Source organism: Artibeus jamaicensis, unplaced genomic scaffold (genome assembly GCF_021234435.1).
Source record: "Artibeus jamaicensis isolate MK-2021 breed Jamaican fruit bat unplaced genomic scaffold, CSHL_Jam_final contig_1526, whole genome shotgun sequence".
Lineage (NCBI taxonomy): Eukaryota > Metazoa > Chordata > Mammalia > Chiroptera > Phyllostomidae > Artibeus > Artibeus jamaicensis.
In genome coordinates this window covers 2,335,007-2,355,384 of record NW_026521297.1, presented here as the reverse complement: position 1 = coordinate 2,355,384, position 20,378 = coordinate 2,335,007, and the positions used below count along the sequence as shown (strand labels likewise).

Sequence of the window (20,378 nt, the reverse complement as noted above, 5' to 3'; positions counted from 1 at the left end):
CCTGTTCCTCACGCACCAACCCCGCCCGGGCCGGGAGGGGGCTGCGGAGAGGGGGGCGGGAAGGGGAAGCCAGACTCCCCACCCCCACCCCCGTGCCCCGGACTTTGGTCGCTGCGAGTCTGGTCTGCGCCTCTCGCTGTCTCTCTGGGTCTCTTTTCCTTGGTCCCTCACGGTCCCTGGGCCTCTGTCCCCACGTCTTTTTCTCGGTGCATTTTCAGGATCCCCGGCGCCCGGCGAGGGCACTGTCTGGGCGCAGGGACCCTGCAGGGGGAGGCCTACCCAGCGATTCTCTGCACCCCCCGCCCCCAGCACTGTACCCACCCCCGGAGAAGTTCAGACCCGCGGCCTGGGTTGGGGGGGGGCGGGCGGAGGGACAGTGCCTGGCGCCTGCCAGGACGGCCGGGCCCTGGGTGCGCTTTTTCGCTCCCACAAAGGAGGAAACGGCTCAGGGAGGGGAAGTGCGTGGTCAAGGTCACCTGGCGAGGAAGTGGGAGTCGGGACTCGAACCTGCACCCTAGCGACCCCAGGGAGTCAGGAAATTGTTCCCCTTGGGGAGAGACTGAGAAGCAGACAGCCCTGGACGGCCACAATGATGGTGACAGCTGAAAAGAGACAGTGGGGACAGGGACAGACACTAGACAGAGAGCGAGACTCTCGGAGGCGCCTCTACAGACGGCAGAGCCTCGAGAGAGGCCGAGTGGCAGGGACCGAGGGAGGCAGAGACAGACAAACAACCAGAAAGACGAAAACACAGAGACGGCGGCCGAGAGAGGCCCGCAGTCCCCGGGGTGGGGACCCCCCGCGCCCGACCCCGCCCCTTTCCCACCCCCACCGCACTCCCAGCCCGGGCGCAGTCACCCCGGGCACCGCGCGGCCCAGGGGGGCGGGCGCGGGGCGCGGGGCGCGGCTCGGGCGGGGCGCGCGGCGGGCTGATCCTCGGGGCTACGGGAGCGGCATTGGGTCCAGGAAACCCCTGGAGCGGATGGGTGGCCCCGGGGGGGCCGGGGGCGTGGAGGCGGGCGGCCGGCACCGCCCCGACCGACAAAAGTCCCTTCAGTTCAGCCAGCGGCAGAGGGGAAGTCCCGGCGCCTGGCTCAACCTCCCTCGGTGCTGCCGAGCCGAGCTGCGCTCCGGCCGCCCTCTCGGCCGCCGTCCCAGGCGGCCCCATGCCCCGATGCCCCACGGGGGCCATGGACGAGGGGCCCGTGGACCTGCGCACCCGGCCCAAGGCCGCCAGACTCCCCGGCGTCCCGCTGCCGTTCCGCAAGCGCCCGCTGCGCGCGCCCTCCCCGGAACCTGCGGTCCCCCGCGGCACTGCGGGCCCCTTTGTCACCCCGGATCCCCTGCTCGGCGGTTCCAACACGCCGGCGGTCCCCGCGCCCCCCCACGGCCTGGCCTGGCCAGAGGCCCTCTACTACCAGGGTGAGTGTCTGTCTCTGGTCAAGGTCGGGTTGGGGGCCAAACAGGGCACAGGGTCACCAGAGCCAGGGTGCAGAGCTCGGAGACAGTTAGTTGTTGGGAGCTGGGGGAGCAGAGGGGACAGAAGGACAGAAGCCACAGTCCCAAAGCACACATAAGGGACTCCTGGGAAGGTGGGGTGCAGGCCTTGAGTTCCCAGGGATACAGATATGGGAGCATCAGGGAGCAGCAACTTGGGACAGAGATATGGGGGTCCTAGGAAGCTGGGTGTCAGGGGCCCCTGAGGGGCAGAGCCTAGACTCTGAATGCCACACATGCCGGGACCCAGGGGACAGTGCCTATCAGTACGGATTTGAGGTGTCAGAACCAAGGGGGCAGAGCCTGAAGTCTCAGGAATACAGAACGACAAACTCTTTTACAGAAGCCAGGTCGCTAGGCTAATGAGGCACCAGTACTCTGTCCAAGAAACTGAGGTACTTGGCATCCAGATTTGTGGGATCGACAGGAGTCAAAGGGATAGAAGCTGGGTCCTGAGGATATTAGGGATCCCGGATGTCAAAAATCTCAGGAACCAAGACATCAGGGGGCTCTAGGAATTAGGAGAACAAAATCGGAGATCTAAGCACCCCCATGTCTAACACCACAGGGATGCAAGGAAACAGACCCAGATCCTGGGGTCCTGACCAGCCAGCAGCAGAGGGGCCCAGGCTTCTGGGCACCCAGTTGTGTGTGTTTAACAGGGATCAGGATTTCATCCGGGGTCACAAGACCAAGTGGTGGTGTTAGAGGGCTCGGGGACTGAGGATTCTAATAATAGGGGACAGGACTGGGAAAATCTGGGGCCAGGCCCTGGCTGGTGTGGCTCCGTGGATGGAGCACTGGGGCCTGCAAACCAACAGGTCGTTGGTTCGATTCCCAGTCAGGGCACATGCCTGGGTTGATGCATGAGAGGCAACCACACATTGATTTTCTCCGTCCCTTTCTTTCTCTCTTCCCCTCTGTCTAAAAATAAATAAATAAAATCTTAAAAAAAAGAAGAAGAAGTTAGGGCCAGGGTAAAAGATTCTGGGGTCTTTAGGCAGAAGTCCTCGGGGCCACCAAGGCCTGGTATTGGAGATACGGGGACCAGGAAACTTGGGGGGCAGTAAGGAGTGGGGGCCCTCAAGAATCAGGAGGCGACAGATAAGGCCAAACACCCTTCTTCCCATCTGTCTCCGTCCCTGATGTCAAGGGAGGGCCATCCCTTGCCATAGTCGTGCCCAGCTCATCGTCCCCAAGTGGCCCCCAAAGGGACAGAGCCCTGCCTAGGGCCACCCAACCTTTCCCAGTTTCGGCACCTTCCACCTCATCGGGGTCCAGCCTGAAGCTGTGTGGGCAGGGGCCCTGCCACAGCCTGCCCTTCCCCGTTCCCCGCGTGAGAACCCAGGGCTCAGCCTTCCCCATCTGTGTGCTGGGTAGACACAGATTTTCTACTGCCAGGGTCCCCTCTTTGAACAGGTGATCTGAACAGGCTTCCAGCACCACCCCCTCTCACCTGCCGACCTACCCCTCTTTCTAAGTGTTCTAACGATCCATCTAATAACACCCCATACTTTATCCCTGACCTCACCTCTCTAAGTCACACATTCACTCAACGAACAGACCCCGAGGTCCCTCTGCTGGCTGACGATGGGGTTCAGTCCTTAAGGGACACTTCGCCTAGCAGGAGAAAGGGGTCCGAAACTTGAAAAGATGAGTGCAAATGAGAGTGACCAGGCCTGGGGGGCACAAACTCGTGGGGGGGGGGCAGGAGTTGTGGGAACCCAGAAGTGGGACGTGGGAAGGTGGTTTGTCCTGGGCCGCAGGGCAGCTGACATGGTGGGAATGACGGCCTGGAAGCGGGGACGGAGCTGAGGGCCTGTGGGCTCGGCCTCACCCATGTCCCTCCTCTGCTCAGGACCTTTGCTGCCCCTGTACCCTACCCCGACCATGGCCTCCCCCTTTTCTCCGCTGAGCCTGCCTCCGCCCCTCTACCCCATGGTGTACTCGCTGGAGCACCCCCTGTCAGCCGACATCGCCACGGCCACCCGCGCGGATGAGGACGGAGACACGTGAGTGATAGTCCCCCATGAGTGGAGGGTGCGAGTGGGGATGGGGAAGGCAGGCCGGGCCTCCAGCGACCTCGCCCACCGCGGCACAGGGGGGCCCAGCTTGGCCTTTCTAGTCAGCTGCACCACTGGCTGTGTGTCTTTGAGCAAAGCCCATTCCCTCTCTGAGCCTCAGTTTTCCCCTTCTGAAAAATGGGCACCCTGAGAGCACCGACCTCCTAGTCCTGTTGTTGGAGCAAGGGGCTTCGACATTTTTTATCACGCTCCAAAAATGAGACATTTCATTGATTTATTCTATGAATTATGCACGTTCAGCTCCTAGTACTGAGCCGGGTAAATTGTGAGTGCTCAGTAGCTATTAATTAATGTTATTATGGTTATTCTCTTATATTAAACCCAGCACAAACACACACAGGTAAACCTGAAATAAAAATCGCACTGAATAAAATAGACTCACCCTCCCTACAAGGAATCTACTTTACTGTTTTCTCTTCTAGAGGATTTCATTGTTTCGTGGTCATAACCCACTAAATTGATTTGTCGATCCCTTAAATTGTTTTCACAAATCCCAGGGTTTTGTCACCTGCAGTTTGAAGAACGTATTCTTGAGAAATCCCACATGGGAGGGTTTAGCCCGCTGCCTAGCACATAGTAACCACTCGACATACTTGGCCATCATGCTTATAATTCCACCTGCCTCACTTTGAATCTCAGCTGGCCACTTTCCCGCCCCTCTCTGCCTCGGTTTCCCTCCGTGAAAAAACAGCAACCAGGAACCCTCAGTGAGCAAGGGGTCTCTGAAGTGGAAATGAGATGATCTCTCTAAAGTGCGTCTGTCTGGGGGAATTGGTTTGTGGATGGGGCACCACAGGAAGGGATAGATTGAACTGGCCTATCTCCACAGGGAAGGGGTTGGGTGTGGGGAGCGGGTGCAGGGAGCGACTCCACTCCTGCTTCACTGCTGGTGGCAAAGGTGACTTCACACCCCTGAGCCTCAGTTTCCCCATCGGGAAATCCGCAGCTCAGAATAGCGTCTATCACAGCAAGGGCTCAGGGCAGCGATGAGTGCGTGGAACGAGGTCCGGTGCACAGTAGGTGCTCAGCCCACTGGGGTGGATGTAGTTGGAACAGGGCCCCCCGCTGGTTGTGGGCCACCGTGTGCACCCACTCAGGAGAAAGTGTCCGAGATACAGAAAGGGCTGGACGAAGCTAGTTTCCTCCCCCGCTGGCTACCCCGGGGTCCTCAGTGAAACGCTTCATGTGTGTCTGCCCCCAGGGGTAAGTTGTTTGTAACCCGTGAAAAGCAGGGTGCAGGAGAACCTACCCTGTGCCCCACCCGCCCTCCCCCGCTCTCTCCATCTCCCGCCCCCCCCCTTTCCCCCAAAGCAAACACTTCTGCCTCAGCTGCTGGTCCGGGGAAATCCCTTCCCGCAGAACTTAACCGCAGCCCAGCTGCTCTGCCTCCCCCACGTCAGCGCCCGTCACTCACTCGCAGCCTCCCCCTCCCGGCTCTCCCTTAACCTTAACCCCTTCCGCTGGGGCTGAGGCTTTACGGGAATGGGCAGCTGGCGGAGCCTGGGGGCGGGGGAGGAGGACGCGCTGAGTCTGGGCCCCCAAAGCTGCAAAGCCAGCTTGGGAGGCTAGACTAGATAGAATTCTAGGGACTGCAGGGAGCAGGAATCAATCGCAGGGTGTCTGGACCCCCAAGAGGTTGGGCAGGGGCAAGCCGGAAACCTGGGTCTCCAAGAGAAGGGGGGGAAGACGAGTACTGAGTCCCGAGAGGGGGGCACTGCACCCCTTGATCTCTGAGGGGTGAGGAACAGGGGTGCAGGGCAGCTTGGGGACCTACAAGTGAGAGTGACTGGAAAGTCCGTGTCAGCCACGAGGTAGGGTCCCAAGAGACGCTGGAGGTGGATGCTGGGCTACGGGGGACAAGGAGCCACTCGGAGTCTGAACCCCAAAGCGTGGCGTGCCAGGGGGGCCCCCAGGCTGAAAGCCTGGGGGGGCTCTCCCCAGAAAAGCGAGGTGCCCAGCTTGGCCTTTCTAGTCAGCTCCACCACCGGCTGTGTGTCTCTGAGCTGGGCTCCCCTCCCTCCACCCCCTTGGAGGATGGAAGTCGGGGTGCCGGGGGTGGCCGGGGTAGATCCCCGGCGGGACAGGCTTCCCTCCCCCGGGAGCAGGAAGCGGAGCCCCGCCCCGCAGACCTGTTACTGGAAGTCCGAGGGCAGGGCCGCCCCTCCCGTCCCCACTTCCTCCAGCCCCGCCCCACCCCCTGCGGCCCGCGCGTTTATGGGAACTCAGGCCTGGACGGTTTCTCTGAAATCATTCGCTCCCTCTGCCCTCACTTAACCCCGCTCGTCCGTGCAGGGACCCAGGCGGCGTCCTGACAGATGAGAGAGGGAAGGGCCCCCTTTTCAGGGGTCCAGGTCTGGCCCCCCGTCCAACATTTTTTTTTTTTAATTGGACTTTCAAGTATCAGGATCCAGGTTCAGCTTTTCCCCTGCATCATATCCTCCTGGGAGAGGGACTATACTTCAGGGAAGAGAGGACCGTGGCTCAGAAGGGCCACGTGACTTTGCCCCCCAGGCATCCAACTAGGGAGGATTGATTGACAGCCCAGTCTGCAACCCTGAAGTCCTTAGCAGCCCCTCCCCATAAAGCCCTCTGGGCTGCAGAATTTCTCCAAGCCCAGCACCTAGAGAGCTTGTTAAATGGTGGCTCTAGGATGCCCATTCCACAGTCGCCAGGCCCTGGTCCCTAAGCATGCAGTGGTGGGTGAGAAAGCAGTTGACCCCCTAGTAAATAGACTTGGAGGAAAGGTTGTCACGGGCTGCGTACTTGCACTCAACCTTGGGCCCTCAGTGCTAACGTCCTCGGACCCTAAGCAAATGGGCCTCAGCCCACGCACAGTCCTCCCAGATTGCCCTCTGCTTGAAACGGCCGTTCCAGGTGGGGGCCCTGGGAAGCTGGCAGGAAGTGTACGCTGGGCAGAGGGGGAAGTCAAGCGGCGGTGTAGTCTCACCGGGCCTCGGCCTTCCCACAGGGCATGTTGCGGCTGGAGCGGCCTTTGCAGTTGAGCCAGAAGGCTGGGCCCTCTGTGCCAGATACTAAGCCACTGGACGGTGGCTGCTCCCCTCATGACCTGGGCAAATAGTGCTTTTCAGCAGAGGGTCACTCCCAGAGACTGCTGAGAGCTGACAAGCTTCCCAGAAGCTGGGGGACAAGGGGGGGATCTGGGTGACACAGCCCAGACTCCAGAACAGGGACCGCATCCCAGTTCGTCCCACCTTCCTTGTGGGCAAAACTTCCCACACTCTTGCGGCTGAATGGGACGGAGAGTTATGACTGATGGAGACCTCAGTAGCATCTGTTTTATTCCCACTCATTTCACAGATGAGAAAACGGCCTAAAAAGGGTGGGGGTGGGAGGGCGTGGTCACCGGCTTCGGGAATGGCCAGGAATCGCCGAGGTGGATTCTTTGATCCCACGGGCAGCCCATGTTGAGAGAGCGCCTGCTCGGTACCACGTAGGTCCTCGGCACTGAGCAGTGACCGAAGCAAACAAAATGCCCTGCCCTGGTGGGATCAATGGCCTTCTAGCAGGGGGGTCAGAGAGGAAACAAGTCAATTGTGTGATGTTAGGCAATGATGTGAAGAGCAGGGTGCAAGGGAGGAGGAGTATGCTGCAGCCATATCGTTTTAGCAGAGGTCCTGTGGGGATCTGGTGGAAGAGTGTTCCAGGCTGAGGGAACAGCATGTGCAAAGGCCCTGGGAGGCAAGCATGCTTGTTATGTTCAGGTAACAGAAAGGAGGCCAGTGGTCAGAGTGGAGTAGACAAAGATAAGGTCAAAAGGACTGAAGAGGGAAAAGGCAAGATCACACAGGGCCTTTGGGTCATGCGAGGACCTGGCTCTGAGCAGAAGAGAGGTGCATGGCCTGACTTGGGGTCTAACAGGGTCCCTCTGGCTGCTACGCCAGGAAATACACCGTAGGGCCACAGGAAATACACTGTAGGGCCACGGTGGAAGCAGGGAAGCCATTGAGTACAGGAGATGGTCCAGGAAGAAGATGATGGTGCCTGAATCAGGATGGGGGGGTGGGGAGAAGTGACTGGGATCTGGAGATACTTCCCAAGTATCCGACACGTATTGAGGTTGCACTGTTAAGAGTGTGGGGGTGAGAGCTGACCAGCCCCTGACGTCTGTGACCCTCATCCCCAGGCCACTCCACATTGCCGTGGTGCAGGGCAATCTGCCAGCCGTGCATCGGCTCGTGAACCTCTTCCAGCACGGGGGCCGGGAGCTGGACATCTACAACAACCTCCGGCAGGTGAGGCTGGGGGCCTGGGGACCCAGGCTTCAAGAGAAGGGCTCTTGAATCTGAGGGAGGAGATGCTCCAGATTTCGGGTTCCTGAGTAAGACTGAAGCTAGGGGTCAGGACTGGGAAATTGGGACGGGGGCAGAACACGGGTCCCTCACCATCTCTGCTCCCCAGACACCGCTACACCTGGCTGTGATCACCACTTTGCCGTCTGTAGTCCGCCTACTGGTGACGGCTGGTGCCAGCCCCATGGCACTGGACCGCCATGGCCAGACAGCAGCCCACCTGGCGTGTGAGCACCGCAGCCCGACCTGCCTGCGGGCCCTGCTGGACAGCGCGGCCCCGGGCACGGTGGACCTGGAGGCCCGCAATTATGACGGTGAGAACCGACTCGGGCGCAGAGTGGGGTTGTCTGGCAGGATCTGGCGTCCTTCTCGGGCTGCAAAGTCCCAGGCCCATAGGTGACTGAGTCTCCTTCTCCTTCAGGGCTCACTGCCCTGCACGTGGCGGTAAACACCGAATGCCACGAAGCAGTGCTGCTCCTGCTGGAGCGCGGCGCGGACATCGATGCAGTGGTGAGCGGGAGCGCGCGGGCGGGTGTGGGGCCGAGAGGGGCGGGGCCCCAGGGGGCGGGGCTGGCGTGGGAGAGCGGCGGCCAGGCCGGTGCGGCGGCGCGAGGTCTCCGACGCGACTGGGCCCAGCGTCAGGATGCAGACGGTCGGCGGTTTGGTCATAGCTTGGAGAGACTCAAGGACCTTCCCCCCTTGCCACAGGACATTAAGAGCGGCCGCTCCCCACTCATCCACGCCGTGGAAAACAACAGCCTGAGCATGGTGCAGCTGCTGCTTCAGGTGGGCACGGCCCCGCCCTTGGCCTCTCGCCCCCCCTTTCCTCCAGCATCAACTCACCATCCCCACGTCCTTCCAGCTCTCACCCTTCCTTCTAGGCCTCGCTACGGCAACCCTAAGACTTTCCCCTCTAGGCCGAGAACTTACTATCCTGGGCCCTCTCCGGTCGCCCCCCAAAACGGTCCAGGCCCCGTCCAGCGAGAGCCTTGCTGACCCTGCCTTCCGGCTTTGGCCCCGTCCCCACGCTGTCCTTCTGCTCAGACTGGGCCCTGAACCCTTCCCGTCTCTGACTCCGCCCCCTACTTCGGCTGGACCGCGGAGACCAGCTCCGGCTGATTCCGCGCTGCTCGCCCTGGGTCCCAGGTTCCACCCTCCTCTATCGCCCCGCCCCTCCATAGGCCCCGCCCCCATCACCCCACACCCGCCCGGCCCCGGTCCCAGCCGGCTGCGGTGGGCCTGACGCGCCCCTCCAACCCGCAGCATGGCGCCAACGTGAACGCTCAGATGTACTCTGGCAGCTCGGCGCTGCACTCGGCGTCGGGCCGCGGGCTCCTCCCGCTGGTGCGCACGCTGGTCCGCAGCGGCGCGGACAGTGGCCTCAAGAACTGTCACAACGACACACCGCTCATGGTGGCGCGCAGCCGCCGGGTGAGTGCGCGTGCTGGTGGGGGTGCGGGGCTGGGAAGAAGGCCGTTCCCGAGCGCGAGTCCGTAGATGTCTGTGCTTGCAAGGGAGCAGCCACGTGCGTGTGCGTCTGTGCCAGTGCGTGGAGGGGAGTCGGTGAGTGCGTGGGTATGAGGTCCAGCAGGGAGGCGAGACTGAGACACAAAGAAAGCAAGCGTGGAGGAGGGGGTGGCCTGGTGGTGATCCCCCATGCCCCTACAGGTCATCGACATCCTGAGGGGGAAGGCCACTCGGCCTGCGCCTGCGTCGCAGCCAGAACCCTCCCCAGACCGGAGCGCCACCACCTCCCCTGAAAGCAGCAGCCGCCTCAGCTCCAATGGTGAGAAACCAGCTCCCAGCCGCCAGCCCCTCAGCTCTCTCCTCCCTCAGAACCATCCAGGAGTTGGGGTGCAGGCCCCCTTCTCTCTGGACCTAGCCTCTCACGGCCCTCACCCTGCTCTCTCCTTTCCACAGGTCTTCTCTCCGCATCGCCATCCTCCTCACCCTCCCAGTCTCCCCCCAAGGACCCCACTGGATTTCCCATGGCTCCCCACAATTTCTTCCTTCCTTCCTCATCTCCACCTGCCTTCCTCCCCTTTGCTGGGGTCCTCCAAGCTCCTGGCCGGCCGGTACCCCCGTCCTCGGCTCCAGGAGGCAGCTGAGAGGGATGGGGGGGCAGATCTCGGACTCTTGAGGAGGGACCTCCCCTGCCCTGTGGAGTCACCCCTCCTGGAAACTGTGAAGATCTCACTCTGCCCCCCCCACACACCCCTTGTTCGGAACCAGGATTTGCACAGAGGCACATATATTTACCCCCTCTTCTGAACACAGGTATTCTCCATCTGGTCGCCCACCCAGGACTCTTTCCCTCATTATTCTCAGGCATCTGTCTCCTGTCTGGAATTCCACCCGAACATGTATCTCCCTCTCCCCCTTCCGGAGCTGGTGGAACCAGGGAACAGCCACTCCCCTCTGCCCTCCGCCCACCACGAGGGAGAGACCGGCTGTAGTCAGGCACTTACAACGATGTAAATTATTAGGCATTTTTGTTAGATTTCTTTTGTAATAAACTATTTTTGTACCGTATTCCTGGCTTGGCTGGACCTCTTTGGTGAGGCGGTCTGGAGGAAGTGTGTCTGTGCGGTATCCAGCCAGTTCCATGAGTGAGTGGCCTGAGAGTCTCAGACTGGTGATGACGTGTGTGGGTGACTGTGGGGCTTCCGGTGTGTTTGGATGTCCTGTCATTGTGCCATTGTTTCTAGGGATGACATAATATGTGACACTATTCCAAGGGGCCCTGGCAGATTCCACAATGACCCTGGGTGTGTGTGTGTGTGTTTCCAAGGAGTGTCACAGCTGACTGTTGTGTGCCTCTGGTTGTTGCGGGCTCTCTGTGCGTTGGTATTTGTGGGACCTGTGGTCATCCTGTGATGGTTTCTGTGTGACTGTCTCACTGGATGTGTCCCAGTGTACTCAGTGGCTCCAGGCCCCCCTGATACACAGTGTCCGCGTCTGGCCTCAGAACACATCCTGAGTGTGAACCAATCAGGATTGCGTTCCTGTCAGGATAACTTCCTGTTAACAGTGCAACAGAGCCCCGCACATTCAGTGGCTGAAAACAGCGCAAACAGGTTCTCTTGCACTTCTGGAGTTCAAAAGCACAAAATCAGCTTCACTGGGCCAAGGTCAAGGTGATGGCAGGGCTGGTGCCTTCAGGAGGCTCCAGAGGAGATTTCCTTCCTTGGATTCTCCAGCTTAGAAGGATGCCCCCATTCCTTGGCTCATGGCCCCCTCCCTGGGTCTGTCGCCTGTGGCTTCCATTTGGACATCTCCAGCTCCTATCTGCCCCCCTGTGGAGGACCCTGGGTCTACGTTGGGCCCGCCCAGGAGAGTCTCCCCATCTCAAGACCCTTCACCTCATTACACCCGTAAAGTCCCTTCACCGTGTAAAGTGATGTCACAGATCCCAGGGATGAGGACGAGGACACCACATCCTTGGGAGCCTTTCGCCCGCTGAGCCCAGGCTTCAGTCAGACAACTGACGTCCCTCGGAGCACAGAATACGGGTAAGAGACTTGTTGCAGAGACTGACCTTCAGGAAGGGAAGACAGACACGCAGTGGTGACAGCAAGGACCAGCTGGAACCCCCCCCCCAAAGGACTGGAAGTCCATCAGTCCCTGCTGCCCCAGCCTTGAAGAAAGGGCCGTCCTTCGGGAGAAGCTGGTGACCTTGGTCCCATTGTGTTGGTGACCACGTGGTCCTGTGTTTCTGAGTGATGGTGAGTGTTGTATTTTTTTTCCAATCTGGGGCCTCCTCGGGCCCCTGCATCTTCATGGGTCACTTGTGGCACTTGTGCACATTTCTGCTGCCGTGACCCCATCTCATGCCGCCTCTGTGGAGCCGACATCTTCCTGGGAGGCGCTGTTGAGTTCCATGAATGGCTCTGTGTGTGTGTGTGTGCATGTGTGTGTGTGTGAACTCGTGTACACATGTCCATACACACGCACTTCCAGGTCAGTTCTGAGTGGGGAACCCATCCTCGCCTGGGCCTCCCAGCTCAAGTGGCCCGGCACCTTTGTGCCACTGGTGACACTGCGGGTGTGTTTCTGAACCCCTGTGCAGCCTGGAAGGTTCACTGGTTTCCTGTGGCTGCCGTAACCAGCGCCCACAAGCTTGGTGGCTTAAAACAGAAATTTCTCGTCTCACCGTTCCGGAGGCCAGAAGTTGAAAACCAAGGTGTGGGCAGGGTCATACTCTCTCTGAAGGCTGTGGGGAGGGTCCCTCCTCCAGCCCGTGGCTGTGCCACCCCAGCCTCTGTCTCCAACGCCCCAGGGCCTTCTCCTCTGTGGGTCTGTGTCTCCACTTCAGTCTCTTTGTTAAGATTTTATTTACTTATTTATTTATTTTTAGACAGAGGGAAAGGGAGGGAGAAGAGAGGGAGCGAAACATCACTGTGTGGTTGCCTCTCATGTGCCCTCAACCCAGGCATGTGCCCTGACTGGAATCGAACCAGCGACCCTTTGGTTCGCAGGCTGGCGCTCAATCCACTGAGCCACACCAGCCAGGATTCCTCTTCTGTCTCTTATAGAGACACTCATCATTGGATTTAGGGTTCATCTAAGTCATTCGGGTTGATGCCACCTCAAGATCCTTATCTTAATTACATCTGCAAAGACCCCTTTTCCAAATAAGGTCACATTCACAGGTTCTGCGGACACATCTTCGTGGGGGCCACCGTTCGATCCACTACACAGGGTGACTGTTGGGCGCTGCAAGCAGCTGCGTGAGAGAACTTCCCACGTGGCAATGCCACCACCTACGCCACGACTGATCGCCTTTCCCAGCAGCGCCGGGTCTGCTTCGCTGCAGAGTCTGCCCTGCGCACAGCGCGCCGCCTGGCGCAGGGCGGACCCTTGAGAAGTGACGGTAGAATTGGGTGAGCATCGATCACTCCGCAATGTGTTGAGGGGTCCGCGGTTCTTTGTGGCTGTGTCCGGTCGATGTTTTAAAAATCCTCACCCGAGGAAATGTGTTCATTGATTTTTAGAGAGAAGAGAGAAAGAGAGAAATATGGATTGGTTGACTCCTACACTTCCTGGCCGGAGATTGAACCCACAACCAGGTATGTGCCTGTACCAGGGACCGAACCCACAACTTTTCAGTGTACGGGACGATGCTTTCACCAGCTGAGCCACCCGACCGGGGCACAATGTGTGACCAATCAGAGGGTGTGAACTGACTGACGTGATGACGCCCATACGCCAGATGAGAAAACTGAGGCTCAGAGAGAGCAAGTCTCCTGTCCGAGCCCAAGTCTGCTGCCATCAGAACCCACATTCCTAATCACGGGCCGCCTGCCTCTCAGGAAGGTTGTGTGTGGGTGTGTCTCTCATCTTCCATGTGTGTGTGCACCAGCATGAGGACGTGCACCTGCGTGTGTGCGCGACCACAAAGGGTATGAATAACCACCAGGTGTGCCACCCAGGGCACAAGCCCTGGAGTCAGAGCTGAGTTCGAGTCCTGCCCTTCTGCTTCCTAGCTGTGTGGCCTTGGTCAGGTGAGGTCACAGCCCTGATCCTCAGTGTCCTCATCTAAAAAAACTGAGGTTGGCCCTGGCTGGTGTAGCTCAGTGGATTGAGCACAGGCCTGCAAACCAGATGATCGAGGTCCGATTCCCAGTCAGGGCACCTGCCTGGGTTGCAGGGCATTTCCCAGCAGGAGATGCATGAGAGGCAACCACACATTGATATTTCTCTCCTTCTTTCCTTCCCTTCCCCTAAAAGATAAATAAATAAAATTTCAAAAAAAACAAAAAACAAAAATAAATAACCAAGGGCAGCCCTGGCTGGTGTGGCTCAGTGGACTGAGCACCAGACTCTGAAGCAAAGGGTCACCAGTTCAACTCCTAATCAGGGCACATACCTGGGTTGCAGGCCAGGTTCCCCAGTGCAGGTCGCATGAGAGCCAACCACATATTGATGTTTCTCTCCCTCACTTTCTCCCTTCTCTTCCTTCTGTCTATAAACAAACAGAATCTTAAAAAAACAAAAACAACTGAGGGCACAGTAATAGCATTTATCTTGTAGTATTGCCATGAGGATTCAACTTGAATGATACGTGTACAGTGCTTCTAACAGGGTGTAGTGCTGAGAAAGAACTCGCTACGTGGGCATTGCTGTTCTGATTACTGAGGACACCGAGGGGAAGAAAAAAGTAAAGGTGATAGGACAACTCTTTGCTCTGATTGAAAAAAGGGATAACAAGGGCCTTACCTGGATGTGCGTGGGTTAGCTAGACTTTGTACCCTGCTGTCAAAACAAAACCCCAACAATATTGTGGCTTCGATGAGATGGAAAGTTTGCTTTTCTCTCATGCGAAGGCCTAGTTAATACCCAAGCCTAAAATAGTAGCTTGAGAATGTCAAAGGCTCAGGCTCCCTCTACCTTGTTGCTCTTCTACCTTCAACTCACATTTCCACCATGTGACCGAAAATGGCTGCTCCAGCTCCCACCATCACATCCACAGTCCAACCATTGGGAAGAAGGTGGGAGGGGGGAGTCAATTGTATTCCTCGGTAAGGCTATAACCCAGGGCTCAGACACATCACATTCTATTGGCTAGAACTCAGTCATGTGTCTTAGATCTCTCATTAGGGAGGCTGAGAAATGTAGTTTTATCTGGGCAACATGGAACCAGATAAAATTCTGAGGTTCTGTTACACAAGGAGGAGGAAAGACTAGTTATTGAGGGTCAACAGTGTATCTGTCACACCAGGGCCCTGCTACCAAAGGGCTACGTGACTTACCGCCCTGAGCCTCAGCTTCCTCATGTGTAAAATGGAAAAAAATAGTCACCTCTCCGTGTTGACGGGTGGATGAGATTTAATGAGACTGCAGGTATCCAGGGCCAAGCGCAAGGCCTGGCCATTATCAGCCTGGAATACATGTGTTGGGGGTCTCCTTGTACCTGTGCTCCAGGCTGCGGGTGGTATGCTTCATTGTGTGTGAGAAACTAGCCCCCGGGGTTCAAGAGCTGAACCAGCACTGACCTTGGTAAGTTACTTCTCTAAAAGAAAGAATCTGGCTTCTCCACACACGGAAATCCCCTCTCAGCCTGCTGACCCTGGGACGGGGCGTCTGTCCTTCCACACCCAGCCCCTTTCCCCCAGAGAGAGGCAGGCTCCAAGGGGAGGGGAGGAGGTTCACGCCACCGTCTCCAGCCCCCCGCCCTAGCAGAACTAAGCCCCCCTCCCCTCCCCAATGCCGCCAAGGCAGTTCTCCTCCCCCGTGACAGTCCTAGCTTTCTAAAGCCAAAAGTCATACTTTCAATGCATTTCTCCAGGGGCCCCAACCCTTGTGGCAAAGTTTCAATTGTCATCAGCACCCTGGGTAAACCCAGACAGTCAGCCAGAGAGTGTCTCTGCCAGGTGCATGAATGAAATCTAGCAAATCACGAATGTCAGTACATTCAAAAAAAAGAAAGAAAGAAAGAAAGAAAAGAACCTATGTTAAGAGTGTGAGAACTAAACAGAGTACATCTGCTGGTGAGGTGTGTTGGCAGACCTCATCATAAGCCACACCTCCACCTTCAAGGAAGGGGAACTGGGGCTGGGAAGGGAAAGAAACTCACCTGGGGAGGCTGTCAGTCTGGGATCCCATTTTCACCTTAACCGAGTGATGGGCTTCATCACCAGTAATGGGACGACCAACATCATGTCCCTTCTGGTCGGACACACTGAGAAGGGCCCCCCATCAGTTCCACAACATTCCACTAGACTCTAAACACAAGGAAGTATCAGACAAACCCAAATCTAGGGGGACGGCTTACGAAGGAAGCCATTTAAAAATGTCAGCCTCATCAAACACAAAGGAAGCCGAGCACTTGAACCAGACACAAGAACTTCACACACACACACACACACACACACACACACACACACACACACACACCCATAATCTCACGGTGGCTCCTGGACCGGAAAAAAAATGTTTTTGCTAAAAAGGATCATCTGGGAATGGCTGGCGATTTGGCCAGATTTAACTGCATGAGATGCTGGTGTTGTAGCACCCTTTGTTGTCCTGCTTTTGAAAACCGCACTGGGACTGCGTAAGGGAATGTGCATAAGCCTGGAAACACACCCCAAAGTGCTCAGTGACAAAGGGGCACGATGTCTGAAACTTACTCTCAAACGGCTGGGGGCGGGGTGGCAGTGAAGATAGGAAGAGCCGATGATAAGGCATGTTGGCAAATTGTTAACAATCAGTGAACCCCGGTGAAGGGTGCGCACAAGGCTTTGTCTTATTCTTGCAACTTCTCTGGAAGTTTAAAATGATTCCGAACAAGAAAAAAACGCTTGCAAATTAAAAGTCACGGTTTTCAGGCTCTGTGGGGTTTTGTTTTGTTTTTGTTTTTTTTTTTGCTTGCATCTGTGGTCAATTTGGGGAGTTGGGAGGGTGAATTTGCTGCTTCAGATTCTGGCGTGGGGTGTGACCGGGACCTTAGGGTGTGGTTAAGGTCTGGGTATGGCCCTGGACTTGGAGGTGTGGCCAGAGTCTCAGAGGCGTGGTTGGAATGAGGGACAGGCCCTATCCTGCAGTGTGGCCAGAACCGTGGGGCGTGGCCAGATTCTAGGAGGTGTGGCCAGAGTCTGGGGCAAGGCCTGAGAAACTCCGTTCCCAAGGGAGGAGGTAAGCCTGTACTTAGAGCGCCCTCTTGCGACTACCCTGGGATCTCCCCCACCTTTTTTTAAAAACCGCTTTATTGAGACAATGCATATACACCGCAATTTAACTCTTTAAAATGCACAATTCAATAGTTTGAGTAAGATCACAGAGTTGTGTTTGATCATCACCAAATTCGGTTTTAAACCATTCCTAGCCCTGGCTGGTGTAGCTCAGTGGATTGAGCATGGGCCTGCGAACCAAAGGGTCACTGGTTCGATTCCCAGTCAGAGCACATGCCTGGGTTGCAAGCCAGGTCCCCAGTAGGGGACAACATGAGAGGCAACCACACACTGATGTTTCTCTCCCACTCTTTCTCCTTCCCTTCCCCTCTCTAAAAATAAATAAAATATTTTTTAAAAATTAAGTAAAGAAATTGAATCATAGAACATGTGGCCATTTGTGATGGGCTTCTTTCACTTAGCATAATGGTTTTTTTATACTTTATTTACTTATCTTTAGAGAGGAAGGGAAAGAGAGAAGGAGAAAAATATCAATGTATGGTTGCCTCTCATGAGTCCCCTTGCTGGGAACTGGCCTGCAACCCAGGCATGTGCCCTGACTGAGAATCGAACCGCAATCATGTGGTTCGCAGGCTCACGCTCAATCCACTGAGCTACACCAGCCAGGGCTAGCATAATGGTTTTGAGGTTCATTCACATTGTAGAATGCTATCAGTATTCATTCCTTTAATGGGTGAGTAACATTCCATTGCATGGGTATACTGCTTGTCCATTTATTAGGTGATGAGCATTTAAGTGTTTTCACAAATCTTTTTGTGGATATATGATTTCTCTTCTCTAGGACATACACACAGAGGTGTGGAATGGCTGGGTCCTATAATAGCTCTATGTCTAACCTTTTGAGCAACTGCCAGGCTATTTTCCAAAGCAGCTGCACCATTTTATGTTCCCACCAGCAGCGTATTAGAGTTTTAGCTTTTCCACAGCGTCTCCAGTGCCCAGGATTGCCTGTCATTTTTACTGTAGCCACCCTAGTGGGTGTGCAGTGGGATCTCACTGTGGTTTGGATTTGCATTTCCCTAAGCGATAATGATGCTGAGCATCTTTTCCTATCATCCACTTCTCTCTTTTTTAAAAAGATTTTATTTATTTATTTTTAGAGAGAGGGGAAGGAAGGGAGAAAGAAAGGAAGAAATCAATGTGTGGTTGCTTCTTGCACACCCCCTACTGGGGACCTGGCCGGCAACCCAGGCATGTGCCCTGACTGGGAATCGAACCTGTGACCCTTTGCTTCGTCGACCAGCACTCAGTGCACTGAGCCACACCAGCCAGGTCACCCGCTTCTTTTGTATCCACTATGCAACCATATAAACTAAACCATTTTGCCATATTTGATCTAGATTTCTTAAATTAAAGCGTTAATGATGTTGTGGAAGTCCCAGTGTATCCTTCTCAGAGTCCATCTTTCTCCTTCTCCATATCCTGCATTTAATGTTCAGCATTACCACACAGATTTTCATACAACTAGCACATATATAAATATCCCCTAATAATACAGAGCATTGGTGTTGCAGGCTTTCAAACTTGGTATAAATGACGGTGCTGTGTTCATTCTTCTGCACTTGCTTTTTTTTTTAATCCTCACTTGAGGATTTTTTTTTATCCTCACATGAGGACCTTTTTTTTTTTTTCCATCGCTTTTAGATAGGAAAGAAGAATAAAGAAACATCGATGCAAGAGAAGCATCAATTAGTTGCTTCCCAAACGCTCCCGAATCCAGGGATAGAACCTGCAACCTAGGTATGTGCCTTAACTGGGAATCAAACCTGCAACCTTTCCATTACAAGATAACACTCTAACCAACGGAGCCACGCGGCCAGGGCTACACTTGCTTTTTAAAAATTCATTGTATCAGTTGCCTAGGGTTGCGGAAACAAAAGACCACACACTGAGTGACTTAAACAACAGAAATTTGTGCTCTCACAACCCTGGAGACTAGGAACCCAAAATCAGGTGTGGGCAAAGCTAGGCTCCCTCTAAAGGCTCTAGGGCAGGACTCATGCTTTTTAGCCTCCTTTTACCTTCTAGAGTTTGCCTGCAGCCCTTGGCATTTCTGGACTGATAAATGCATCACTCCAGTCTCTGCCTTCATGGTCACATGGCTTTCTCCCTGTGAGTGTACCTGCATCTGTGAGGGTACCTGTGTCCACATTTACAGGCATGTTGGATTCAGGGCCCTCCCTCATTCAGTATGACCTCATCTGAACTTGGTCGCCCCTGCAAAAAACTCTTTTCTAAAAAAGGTTACAGTCTCGGGTTTCAGAGGACACAGGTAGGGATGGGGTGGGGTATTACTTAACCACTACAAACACCATCACTGTGTGTTTATGATTCACTCTGTACATACGTGTGTCCAGTCCATTCATTCCAAGCGCTGCGTGGGAGTCCGTGGTGGGGGTGTGCCGCCACGTACTCATCCCTCCTCCTGCTGCTGGACACCTACCTTGTTTCCGGTTTTCTCCACGCCCCACAAGGCTGCAACTAACATCCTGGAATGTGTCTCCTGGCATGTTTGGGGTCAACCCTTTTCAACCTGCCCAACAAGATCCATTAGTGGGTTTTGAAATCAGTTTAGTGGGTTGCAAACAGTTTTTCCTTTAATAGATGGAATTAAATCAAATAGAAGACACGAGAGTGCCTATGCATAGATGGGATAAGTATTACCCTGGGAAGCTGTGCCCGGTGTACAACGGCGCACGTCCTGATGTGCGCAAAGCGTTTGCAAGCCACAGCTCTGAAGAGTGCAGAGGGCCATGGCCTCCCCCGGCCAAAGGTCTAATGAATCCCACCGAATTGCTCTCCAGTATAATTGTTCCATTACACTTCCGTCAGCTCTTCGTCAGTCCTTGACACAGTCAAAAGTTTGCATTTTCTCCAGGCCAGTGGGTTTTCATCCTGTTTGCGGGAGGAGGAAACAGGCTGACTCAGAGAGGACAGCCACGCAAGGTGCTAAGAGGCTCCTGGTACAAAGTCTTGGTACAAAGACCGGGGCTCCACCTAGTCTGAGTTGCAACGTGGAAGATTCCACAAGTGAATGACTCTCGGGTTCTAAGAGATGGGGGTGGGGGCTAAGGAGGGAAGTGAGGTGAGGTGGGAGGCTCAGCTCTCACCCTAAACTATTATTCTCGCATTAGAAAGTCTCTAGGTAGGTGTATATGTATATATATCTGCAACCACAATCTGTGCGCCCAGGGGCGTGGCCTGGTGCCCAGGGGCGGGGGACGGCCGGGCCCACAGCGCCCCCGGTGGCCGCCCGGCGCTCAGCAGGTGCTGGGCACCTGCTACAAGGAGCGCAAGTTCTTGAGAAAACCACGCCCCTCCAGCCTGATTTCCCGCCGGTTCCCAGGGACCCAGGAATTAAGTCCCCCAATTCTTGCTCCCTCAGACATCCTCCACCCAAACCCTGCTCCTAAGGGACTCAGGGGTTGGTCGCGCTCTCTCTTCCTTCTCCTACACAAAGGGATCGCACTATCTCCCTGAACTCTCCTCCTAGAAAGTTCAGCTCTCTGACCTTTAATCCCATACCACGACCAGAGATCCAAACCTTCACCTGGACTCAGGAGTGCCACGTCCAGGCCTCACCTCCCTGCAGGGTGCGCAGAGGACCAGCCCTACCCCCGCCCTCAGATGGGGGAAAGTCCTAGGTCTCCCTCCAGCCATTCCTCCATTCAACCAGCCCTCGGCCCCTCTTCAACGGCGCGCGGGCATCTTACTTGCAATTCCCTCCCACCCAGGAATCACCTCCTATCTCCACCCACCGAAGACTCCCTATCGCGGCTGTCCTTTGGGGACTAGAC

The 20,378-nt window shown here is 55.9% G+C and overlaps 1 protein-coding gene across 1 annotated transcript; it reads left to right on the top strand.

Moving 5' to 3' along the window:
* Positions 1-925: 925 nt before the first annotated feature.
* BCL3 (BCL3 transcription coactivator) lies at positions 926-10,423 on the top strand. The gene is made up of 9 exons (XM_037125981.2): positions 926-1,422; positions 3,356-3,509; positions 7,726-7,834; positions 8,001-8,205; positions 8,313-8,401; positions 8,600-8,677; positions 9,155-9,322; positions 9,560-9,677; positions 9,812-10,423. Exons 1-9 carry the CDS (start codon positions 1,167-1,169, stop codon positions 9,997-9,999), a joined length of 1,365 nt encoding a protein of 454 aa, XP_036981876.1. The 5' UTR covers positions 926-1,166; the 3' UTR covers positions 10,000-10,423.
* Positions 10,424-20,378: the final 9,955 nt, after the last annotated feature.